The sequence below is a fragment of the Nelusetta ayraudi genome, unplaced genomic scaffold (genome assembly GCF_046127955.1).
Source record: "Nelusetta ayraudi isolate G7.1 ecotype Tasmania unplaced genomic scaffold, CSIRO-AGI_Nayr_v1 ptg000011l, whole genome shotgun sequence".
Classification (NCBI taxonomy): domain Eukaryota; kingdom Metazoa; phylum Chordata; class Actinopteri; order Tetraodontiformes; family Monacanthidae; genus Nelusetta; species Nelusetta ayraudi.
In genome coordinates this window covers 14,045,386-14,057,580 of record NW_027466061.1, presented here as the reverse complement: position 1 = coordinate 14,057,580, position 12,195 = coordinate 14,045,386, and the positions used below count along the sequence as shown (strand labels likewise).

At 45.3% G+C, this 12,195-nt stretch overlaps 1 protein-coding gene across 1 annotated transcript in view; it reads left to right on the top strand.

Annotated features, from left to right (window-relative positions):
* ece2a (endothelin converting enzyme 2a) overlaps positions 1–12,195 on the top strand; it is a 53,585-nt gene that overhangs the window by 22,137 nt on the left and 19,253 nt on the right. Inside the window, exon 3 of the mRNA XM_076021247.1 lies at positions 3,167–3,450. Within this exon, the coding sequence (XP_075877362.1) occupies positions 3,167–3,450 (284 nt within the window). The remainder of the gene's footprint in view (positions 1–3,166; positions 3,451–12,195) is intronic.

The window sequence follows — 12,195 nt, the reverse complement described above, 5'->3', positions numbered from 1 at the left end:
GTGTGCGAGTGTTTGTATAAAGGTCAGAGGTTTGAGGGGGTCACCAGCTGAGCTAAAATAACACCAGTGGCCTTGGTGATAGCCTGGCAACTATAATTGTCGTGACAACCCCGAGGAATGAGCTGTCATGTGACACTGCTTCCTCAGCGCCGAGTGCATGGAAAAAGAACACGCGCACATACACACACATGCGCACACACACACACACACACACACACACACACACAAAGTTGTGTCAGCGGAGGGAACCCTTTGGGAATGCTGTCTGGCACACTGGGGTGGTGTGGTGCAGGAGTGACTGAACCCGTTCTAGAAAGCACCCAATCCGCAACCTCTCATTGTTTTGCAACCACATACATAATGTCTGTCCTTGTTTCATCATTTTTTGAGCTTAGTTTGTTCATGCAGTTTTAAATTATGAACTAATTATTCATTTTTTTTGGAGCAATGCCAAACCGATGATAGTTCATTGTGATATAAGTTTTTGAAATCTAGTGCGCTTCAAGTGTTCTTGTAGATAATTATGTAAAATATTTTGGGGTCGCTTCTACTTTTCTTCCTCGATAAAGGTATTTCCCAAAGCTGCCTCTTGACTTTGGCACGGCGTAATTCGCATTAATGTGGTCTAAATTAAATGATTGTGCCCTCTGTCATCTCAGCCCAGCCTGTTATCTTATATCACTGATGCACATAAAAGAAAAGCGTCACACGGTATGACAAGCACCGCTGAAAGATTTCCTCCATTGTTTTGGGGACAGTGTCACAGAGAAATAGCCGCTCCAGCCTCGTCTCATCCATCACAAAGTTCATATAATATGAAACTGGTTGAAACTGAATTAGCCTCCACAGTCACCAGATCTCAGTCCAGCCAATCAACTCTGAGATGTGGTTAAACAAGTCATCATGGATGCGTAGATGACAAATCTGCAGCAATAGTGAGACACCACTGTGTCAATATGGACCAAAATCTCCGGAGAATTTTTTTCCAGCACCTTGTTGGATCGAAGCCACCAAGAATGCAGGTGGTGCTGGAGTTAAACGGGGTTCCCGCCCCGTGCTAGCAAGGTCTGATCTCATCCCGTCACTGCGCACGCTAATGAAAAAGCAGGCCGAGTGCATTACATAAGGTTGATTCCTGTGTGGTGCACACCTGCCCGTGAAGACGTTACAAACGTGTTGCTTGGCGTGTGAGCACGCTAACTAAATCAGTCTCGTACACATTCACACACGGCGACAGCTTTCCGAGGCTGGTAATTAGGTGAAGGAGGAAGGTGATAACAAGCGCAAGCCACACGTCTTCGGCAGAGGTGTCGATGCCGACGTGCCGCCAGGAAGTCACAGCCCCACCCATCATGCCTGCAGCCTGGACCTCCTTCTCGGGTGTTTTCCGCCCCGGACGGCTTCCAGACCAGTTTTGTCAGAAACTAAACCAAACCGCAGGTCTCATTCCCAAACACTGAAAACAATAAACGCTATTCAAGTCGGTTTAGCCATCAGAACTTCTTGTATTTAACATCAACACAGTGCCGGACGGCATTGGTCTGAACTCAACCTATAGCGCGGGAGAACAAAACCCACACAAACATCCAAACAAGCCAAAGGTATGTTGCCGTTTTCAATACAACAAAATGGAAGAAGCCTGGAGGAAGCGCGTGCCACTCCCCCATGTCCTCCGCCGACTGCTTCTTTCCCCTTTTTCTTCTTCCGCACCTACTCCTACCACCTCCTCCACCAACGCCGCGCATGAGTCATCTGATCCTAAAGGTGAAATGCTGGCATTCAGTGGATTATTTTCATCTTGCCCGGCCTCACGAGAGTCTTTCCATCTCAACTTTTTTCTTCCATCCTTGCGCTCGTTTCGCTTCTCGCTTTTCTTTATTTTCTTTTTTGCTTGTCTCTCGGCTCGATGAGGCGACGCTTCGAGTTGAAAACGTGTTGTTTTGCTATTGATTTTGCAGGCGGCCTGAAGTTTTCACAAAATGAACACCTTTTCAGGTGCGAGGTCCGACACTCACTCCACACAAGGGACGGGATTGTCACGGTGCCGACACTGTTTGTCATGATGGCAACGCACATTAATCCCACGTTATCCCATCAGTCGAAAGCTTCCCCTAGTGAGCACAGTACACTCCAATGCTGTTTACCTATTTGCCCTCATTTGTCTAGTGTGCTTCGAAGCCATCGCAGATTCAGGTGTCAAAGTCATCATATGCCAACATCAGCATGAGATTCTACAACATCGTCATCTGGCCAGTTCCAGTGCATCAGTGAGCATGTTTTGATAAATGTCCCCTCTGGAAACAAGCACATTCTCTTGCCCCAAGACTTTGTGACATTCAAGTAAATCAGAGAGCAAAGAAGACAAACATTTTTTGAAAACTGATTCAAAGGGAAGACCAGGTGAAGAGGACAGAATGAGATTATGAATGGGAAATGGGCTGCACTTTTCCAGCACCTTCACGTTACCCCAAAGTGCTTTACAAAGGCCTCTCATTCACCCATTCACACACCAATGGGTGGCTGTTGCCATGCAAGGCGCTGCCTAGCCCCATTGGGAGTAATTTAGGGTTAAGTGTCTTGCCCAAGGACACACACGAAATAGACTAGGATGGAGCAGGATTTGAACCACCAATCTATCGGTCATTGGACAACCCACTCAACCTGCATTCAACACTGCCAATGTGGTCAGTGGTATATGGATAAAGACAACAACACTTGATTATCATTGAGAACAGACAGACAGACACACACACACACAAATAAAAAAATTGTCAAAGCGTCAGCCACTATACATAACAATCAATATATTCAGGCATTAGTAGAAGTAAGTTGGGCTGTAAAATATTTTTAGATAACAAATAAAATATAAAAAATATGTTTTTTGAACGATCTGACAATAATTCCTGTGTGTCTATGAGCTAATATTTCTCATTTTCCTGTGTGTCTATGAGCTAATATTTCTCATTTTCTTTCGCCTACATTTGCAAATCCATATCTAACAGAAGCTCGCAGAACATTAGCTTGCGTGACAACGCCACTTCTGCTACGGCAGCAATACGGCATTTGTTGAGTGTGCGAGGCATCCATCATTGCACCACTTTCCTGCACCTCACGCTGTAGTCTCTAAACATCTTGTCTGTCTTTGTCTTTCCTTGTTTTGCCGCAGGTTGCGGGAACAGCAGCCTGAGTGGGGACATGTACAGCGCCGGCTACCACTCAATCGCCAATGTGGACTACTCCTCCAAGTGCATTGAGACGATGAGCGCCCGGCACAGCGACTGTCCCGGCATGACGTGGCACGAGATGGACATCAGCCGCCTGTCCTTCCCCGACGCTTCCTTTGACGTGGTGCTGGAGAAGGCCACTCTGGACGCCATCCTGGTGGAGGAGAAGTCACCCTGGGAGATGTCGCCCCAGTCGGCGTCTTTCCTGCACAAGTCTCTGACAGAGGTACCGCATCCTCAGAAACCCTCATGCGTCATGAAGATTGGTTGGATTTAATTCAGAGTTTTAGGGAGTTTTCTTTTAATTTTTCTCTCACTTCTCACAAGGCTACACTTTTCACGTACATTCACTAGTTTTTCAAAACATTCCTTTCAAAGGTCCATTGTGCCTGTATGTATATTTTTATGTATATATGAGAACCATTCTAAGGGTAGGAAAACCAAATTACTTTTATTGAATTGTGAATATAGACTCTTAATAGTGTATTTATGAGCGGTATGTTGACTGTTTACCAATATAAAAATAATAAATCAAGTCAAATTTTACACACTGGACCTTTAAAGCCAAAAATGATACTCTTCATATCTTACATAATAATTCTCAGTAGATCTAGTTAGAATCAAGTATAATGGCAAATCCTGGTTTTCTGGATTTAAAAAAGCGCAGTTGAAAGCAATCATGGATAATAAAAATAACTCTAATCCTCATGACTGTAGAAGATAAACATGACTGCGGGCCAGTGGCAGCAAACAGAGATATGAAACCTGGATCTGCCTCTGATAATATCTCAGTCTGCTGATCACATCTGAAGTTGTGCATTTCACATTTGCTTCTTGAAACGGTCACGCGAGGTTGAATGAAATCCATTTTTTAGCATGGAAACGAGCTCTGACGTGACGTCTCTTACGTGACTTCACAAGCTCGGTGAACCTCTGCTGAGGTTGACAAAAGTAGTTTAGCCAGAACTTTACTGACCGACTGACTGCTTGAAACTCTTTGGAACAGTCGGAGCTTCTCTCTGTAAGCACGAGTCAGTAATTGCGTCTCCACCGCCCGTCAGCTGACTGGGACTATGCTGACAACTGACGCCGAGCACCCTTCAGCTGAGAAAATGTTTTGGTCATTAGTCACGCTTGACCTTGACGCTGCCACACGGCTGAATAATCAGCTATTGGCTGAAGTAGGTGACTCTTGAGCTCTCAATTGAAAGGATTAGTCATGATAGGTTGACTGACAGAGTCGCTGTCTTCTCGCCTGTTGCTGTGTGTGTGTGTGTTCACTACAACAAAAGGAAAACGCCTGGATCCACCTGCCGAGTTCCAGCCCTGGATGCAAAAACACAAAGATTTTCCTCTCTGCCACCTTTACATTTGCAAAAAGAGCCCAAACTACTGGTGCGTGCAGATGATGAGTACAAACAAAAAGGACGACCGTGGCAGAATCTGTTTTCCAAGATTTGCTCTTCTGGAAATGAAACTGAAGGCTAAAACTCAGCATAGTGTTTTTCTTGATGGGAGAACTTCTATCCTGTGTGTGTATCAGGGACTGACGTGTTTTTTCTTTTGTAATCTTGTCGAGACAGAGCTGAGTTTGGTGAAACAGCAGTTTCTCTGTGATGGCGGCCTTTCCTACCTTTTCCCGCTGCTTTCAATCATCAACTTCAGTTTGGTTGAGTGATGTTTTCAGCTTCCATGTCACAGATGTTTTGCATGTTGCATGCTTGTTTTTAGGTTTGTTTTGCTAGTTTCAACAGAACAGCTGCAACGCCTTGTGGGGGGTGGAAGATGTTTTCACATCGAAGTGTTGCGGAGAATCTTTTCATCCACTGAGATTGAAGTGGGTGTGAATCGCTCCACTCATGAATCAAACAAAGGAATTCACTCTGCTGTTTTGTCTTTAAAGAGCCAGTCTGAAAATACAGTAACCACACACACACAGAGACACACACACACAGTCTGAGATGGTGCCCTGGGTGTTTTCCTGTAGCAGACGGGAGTGTTTAGGGAGGATCAGAGAGTGAGTTTGGGGGACAAATGTGAGAATGGCACTCTTCATCCATCGAGGTGGAGCCGAACTCCACCAGCGTGCCAGTCTCCACTTTTTCCTCACCCGTCCTCGCCCACCTCCCTTTCACACCATCTCTTTCTCTCACTTTCGCTCTTGTTTCTTTCTCTCATCTCCATTTCTGCTCCTCTCACCTGCCCTGTGCTCGGTGGGGTGGGGAGGGGTATTGGGGGAGGGGTAATAGAGGGTTGGTGAGGAAGGGTGGGGGTGTGGGGGGTTAACATGGAGACGTGTGATTGCGTTTGTGATGCCTTTCTGCTGCGCGCTCCAAGCGTCAGCGCATCTTTGTCAGTCACGATTCCTGCACACACACATGTACGTGTGGATGTTTGCGTGTGGGAGGCGGGTTGTTAGCCTCCTTTAATTCCTGACAAAACACTTCCTCGACTGAACAGACGAGGGCTGAGGGAAGAAAAATATGGAGGGAGAGGAAAACGCTCAGGAGGAAAGCGGGATCCGTGGAGGGTCTGCTGCTGCTGCTGCTGCTGCTGCACTCGCATTACAGCCACCAAGAGACAAAGGAGGAAGATGAAAAGATGGAAACTGCACGGCAGCACAGGCGGAAGAGGGGCAGAAAAAGTGAGAAGACGCAGCAGTCAGAACAGAGTCTGACAATAACCTAATGAGCAGCGCATCGGTGTGAGACCAGTGCAGAGACGCTCGCAAATGAGAGCGAGGAAGACAAAAAGGGAAGGGAGGGCGAAGGCTAACTCAGCCTGTCACCAAAAAGAAAGGAAGAAAGGAAGAAAAGAAACGCAAAAGCTGGAGATGATCAGATGTCGCGTATCAGCAAGTAGAGAAACTACATACATCAACATATCAAGGTAACTGGATGACAACAACAACAACAACAACAACAACAACAGCAGCAAAAAGCAGCTTGGTGTCGACTGTGTCCACGCAGCCGTGGACCGTCGAGGTGTGAAATTTGTTTCTCGGGGCCAACGTGCGCGGCGCATCGCCCTTACAGTTGCCATGGAGACGGTCACCGGTGGATATCATCTCACACTTTTAATTGCTAACTTCCAGTCCTGTTTGAAAACATGACGCTTCAGGCTGCAAGGACGTTTCCTGCTGGTTTGTTTGAGAGACGTCGTCGGCCCTCAGTCCGTTCGGAGCAGAGAGGCTGCAGCCAGCGGGAGAAATCAGGCCAACATGCTGTTCGACTTCTGGATTTTCTAAAGCCACAATTTAATTTTGTTTACTGTTTGCACTTAAAAAGAAACATTATACAAAGGAAAAAAGTTAAGCAAAGATGTAGGTTAAGATGCAGGAGAGGTCATGAAAAGCCAAAACCTTCCAAGCGGTTCCCCCCTAAAAACAAAACAAAAGAAATAAAAACAATATTTTACAAAACTGTATAAGCTCAGTACATAGGCCTACATAACTGACAACACAGAATTACATGATACTTTAGAATACATGAATTAGCTTTAAAACATTTGAATAATGATGAAATGACAAGAAAAATACAGATTATTACAGTATTAAGAATCTATGAACTTTTGAGTCATAGAGACATACAAATAAACTGTTCCATAGTACAGCACCTTGATACATAAACTAAAAATTAGCTATTGCGGTTCTTCAGAAGGGGATATGCAAATCATTCCTTCTTCTTAATTACAAGATAATAAGAATTTAACTCAAAATAGTTTGGAAATTGTCTGTGTAAAGATAACGGGGAGCACAGGACTTTATGCATCAATTAATAATTCAACTAAGAATTAGAAATAATAATAAGTGTTTTTTTGGTTTTAGAATCTACTCAATGAATATAAACTCTTCACCATTTAACATATTAACATAAAAAAAACAAAAAACAACAAAAAAAATGCACAATTTGCAAAGTGAGGTATTTTGACATTTAGGTGACAGTTAATTTAAAGTGCGCTTGCTCGGTGCTGCAGTAGAAACCAGAGGAGGCTTCATTGAAATCTCAGCCCTGCTGCGGACTGCCTGCTCGGCTCTCAGACGGCAGGCAGGGGGCCGTCCAGCTGTCGCTGGGGAGAGACTGGCCCTGGAAGATTTGCTTACATCGCTCGCTTGTCCCCCATGTACCCGCGCCCCCCAACACACACACACACACACACACACACACACACACACACACACACACACACACACTGAGGTCTCCCCTGCACCGCTACTGGGAAGCTTGGACAGCTGCCGGGAAGATGTCCTCCCTCCCCGGAGCGTTTATTCTCAGATGTGCACACCAGCACGTACAGTGTGCGACACACACACACACACACACACACACACACACACACACACACACACACTAACCTGCACATGGCTCAGTTTGACATGTCACAGAGTTCTTTAATTCTCGGACCTGGTGACCTTGAGCGCCGCTGGGTGTGAGTGCGACTTCTGTGTTTTCATGCCTTGTTGTCGGTGCGGCGAGAAGCTTTTGTGCCGGCACAAAGTGGATTAGTCCAATCCACTTTATCGTTTCTCCCCTCCTTTCGCTTTTCACACTGCGAGGGTTGAAAAGAGACTGCAAATAACTCGATGGATGCATAGAGTCAGCGTGTCAGTGTTTAGCCGCTGAATGCGTTTGACTCCAGTTCTTCAGTATTTACTTCTGGAGGTGAAGAGAAGGGAATGAAAATGTCCTGTTTTACCTCCTTAGTTTGAGTCAATCTTATAATCTTCTAATATAACGTGCACATCATTTTTATGACCTCCATCATGCTGATTGGTGGTTTTAGGTTTTAGTGTTGCTGCAACAAATTCCCCTCAGCACGGGGCTTTGAAACAGTCTGGCATAATGATTTTTGGCACATTAATTAGATGAATTATTTGGCAGCATCATGTTGGGAGTTTTTCTTCCTTGAGCTAAAACGTTTCAGCTGATCAGCTGTTGGTGTCGACTCCTCCCTTTTTTGGCACCATCGATAATTAGGTCCAAGTATTTTTATTTCCTGTATTTAGCATCTATAGAGGACTTTAAGAACTTTTAGAGAGACACAATTGTAATTTGTATTGTTGGAGTTTGATAACTTCATTGAACATAAGTGACTGCTTTACCACATCACCACATGTCTACGGTAGTCCGTAACAGGGACCTTCTGGGGACTTGAAGTGATTCAAAGACAAATTGTTTGGAAATATTTGGATCATTTTGTTGATGATACTGTCCAAGTGCTGTTTGTTTCCAACCCTAGTAATGAGTGAAGGGCAGCTTTGCTTAACCCTGTGTCATGAAGGTTTCCCTGCCCCACACGAGCCGACTGATACAGATAATTAAGAGCCCAAAGGGTCCACTTGAGTGGAGGTGATGAGAGGGACGAGGCCAGCGTCCTGGAATATGTTCTGCAACGCCGCTTATGGGTTTGGCTTTATTTTTTCTTCTTTTTTTTATTCTCCACCAGCCATCCACCATCTTTCACTCCCACATGTTTTACGCAAACACGTGCGGCGGTGCCAATCTGCAGACCCGTAGACATGCAATGCAAAGTAATCATGCGCTTGCAGGTTGCTTACTGCAACTGCCTGCTCGTACATTAATCGCTAGACGTGCATTGTTTCGACTGTAATCCAGCGTTTCAATAAAAAAACATAACAAATCCATTCTCAAGCATTCTTGGTGCATACCTCCCTCATATCTCCTCCCTGTTTTGAAGCGCGCGCGTGTGTGTGTGTGAGGGAGCTTGCCCAACCAACTGGCTCCGGCAGAGAGAAAGTAGAGCAGTGGAGCACACGTGAGTGAGAGGACGCGTGGGAGATTTCAGCTCTGGCGACGCATGCGCAGCGGCGCGAGGACATGATCAGAGGCTGAGTGCGCCACTTCATTTGTGCACGCTTGCAGATCCCCTCTTTATTTATTTATTTACCTGTTTTTTCTCACCCTGGCACTCCTCTATCGCCGTGCTCCTCTCCCTGACGTGTGGGTGCACAGAGCATCTGTATCTACCACACATCTGTATCTGCAGGAGACCTTGTGTGTGTGTGTGTGTGTGTGTGTGTGTGTGTGTGTGCGCGTGTGTGTATGTGTGTGAGTGCGTGTGCGTGTGCGTGTGTGTGCGCCCCGCTGAGCCGAGGCCTGCAGGGTCCCCAGAGCTTTTCACACAGCTCAGGCATGATTCTGTGCACGTGCACCGTCATACGTCGGCTGCTCTCACACTGGTAGAGGACCTTCTACACATGGAAATAAACTCACGCCCTCACCAACAACCCCACCACCACCTCCCAGGAAAGGAAAAAAAATCTGATTCAACTCCAAAGTTTTTTCAACAAACATTAAATTAAAAAAAATAAATTTGGTGTCCTTCTTTTGTATTTCAACATTTTTTTTAGACTGTGCTTCCTTTATTGTGAATATTGTTTTTTGCCGTTTGCACAATCTCTGGGCAGCATTGCCACTTTTACATGTCACTGCACATCCTATGAGCATGTGACAAAAAAAGATCTTGAATTTTGTTTTAAGCTTTTGAGTGCGATTGTGCTTTACAAAGTCATCCTCTACTCACTACTGCAAGTTTTTTTTTATTCACTAATTATTTAGGTTTTAAAAAAATTATTAACTGCATCCTAAAAGCATTTCCCCTCATTTTCTTTGGTCCTTTTGGAGGCCTTTTTTTTATTTTATTTTTTTATATATTTTTTAAAATGTATTCCCTGTTTTTCTGCTGCTCTACTTCCACACGAGTGCTCAGTGCACTGCCTCTCCCTCTCTCTCTTTCTCTCCACCCGTGCATGCGCCCGGCCTTTTATCTGTGGATAATTTTGTTAATCCAACGTTAAGGTTTGTCCCAGCTGTGAATAGGGAAGCCCCCTGGAGCCAGACAATCCCTCTGTTCCCTTTTACCCACATGCTCCATGTCCCTTCCCTCACTCCTGCTCTCCCACTCACTCTGCGGATCCTTTTTTTCCGTGTCATCTGTGCAACTGATTGCAGTATTACTGTCGGGGGAAGACAATTATGCCGGCAGGTTTTTTTTTTCTTCTTTTTCTTGCAAGTATAATCTGTGCGGGGACAGGCGGAAGATTATAATCTACGGGGACTGCCCCGCGCCATGTGCGGTGGTTGCGAGCGCAGACTGAGATTTAAAGCAGGGCGCTGCATACGTGTGCAACACTGAGGGAGAAGGTGGAAACCACAATGTGCGAGTGCCGAAAACGACGGCGCCCTGCTACGATCGTCCCGTGAAACTTGCTGAGTGTTTCCAATCCAACCACACAGAAAATATAAAAAAGGAAACTTTGATTTGTTTGCCTGTTAAGATGAAGGAAAGCAAAAAAACAACAACAAAATCTGCCCAACTGACAGGGGTTCGAGGCCAAGTTGAGTAAACATGCACGCGCATGCATAAAGACAGATACACAGATACACACAGACATACACACAGACACACAGGCGGGCACACAGAGCTCAGCGTTTCCAAGGCAACCGGTATCGACTTCTGAGAGCCGTTCCTATGGAAACAACAGATACCTAACGGAGGAAGATGATTAATTGGAAATAGGGAATATAGAAGAGTGGGATGAGGAGGACAGGAGACAAGGGACAGGTGGGAAGATAATGAGGGAAGGCAAGAGTTCCATTTTGTAAAGGTGTGGTCAGCTAAGCTGAAGAGACGCTGCGGGACAGAAATGGGTCCAGTCGATGTCTGAGTTGTCTTATAGTTTGTCTTCTTCTTTTTAAAGACTTTTTTTTGTCCATATTTTGTTCAATTGACCAAATTGTAACAGCTTAGAATGGTATCTCTGCTCTCGACACAGCGCCCCCAATTGGCCTGGTATAGGCTCTATGCACGAATCACTTCCGCGTTCGAGTAGGGATGGTGAGTCATTTCCGGTCTGGCGTAAACACTATGAACCAAGCGCTGAGTAACGTCATGGCTTAGCCTACATACACACGCTGTTTACTGGAGTTGCCAAAGATCACAATGAATGATGTCCGGAGAATTGTCCGAGCGTCCAGCGCAACACCTCAGAGCAAACTTGAAAAAGGTTTCAAGTTTTACGTCTCGTCGTATCTAAGCGAGCAGTTCGGCTGGCTATCACAACCTCGCTGTCTTATAATAATGAGCTAGTAAGCTTCAGGCAAATCAGATAACAAGAAAGGACTCTCATGTGCCGTATTTTGTTTGGTTAAGTATCTGGAAAAGACAAAGCCACCAATGAGATCTCTGTGAGAGCTCACTGCTACCGCTCTATGAAGAAAACAGAAACGCCACATAAGCTGACAGTAGGACAAGATTAAGTGACACGTTCTGTCACAGAACATGTTCAAAGTTCTGTTCAGCATGAGTTCAGCCATAAGCCAGAGTTGACCATAAGTAAGCTCTGATGACTATTGGCAAAGATGTTACCTTTGCAATGACATAGATCTACGAGTTGATAAAGGGCAGTTACAGGAAAGCTGAGTGGGAATTGGCGTGAGTTACTTTTAACAATAACATTTGCTCTTCTAATATTGGTGACCCACCGTTTCTGTAATTCAGTGTTATGAGGAAACGTATGGAAACTCAGGACAGAATTACAGGTAGCCGATGCTGTACATTGGGGCACACAGCAGTGGTGGCTGGCAGTGCTATCCCCCCGTTTTTGAAAACACACTTTTGTACGTTTACACGTCATCTTGACATTCAGTGGGTATGAAACGAGTTGAACTCATTTGCTAATAAAATCAAAAAGAAACTCTGCATGCAGCTTTGGTGGCCTTATTGCTAGCATCACATTACAACCAGCGCTGACCGGAAACTACCAACCATCCTGAGATTTTGCCGGAACTACGTCATTGTCTCTCATGCATAGAGCCTATTGGCCTGGAAAACTGTGGTTGCCTGCCCGGCACTCCCTAGCAGCCTATTGGTGTGTGAATGTGTGTGTGAATGGGTGAGTGAGAGGCCAATGTAAAGCGCTTTGGGATACCATGAAGGTGTTGAAAACAGC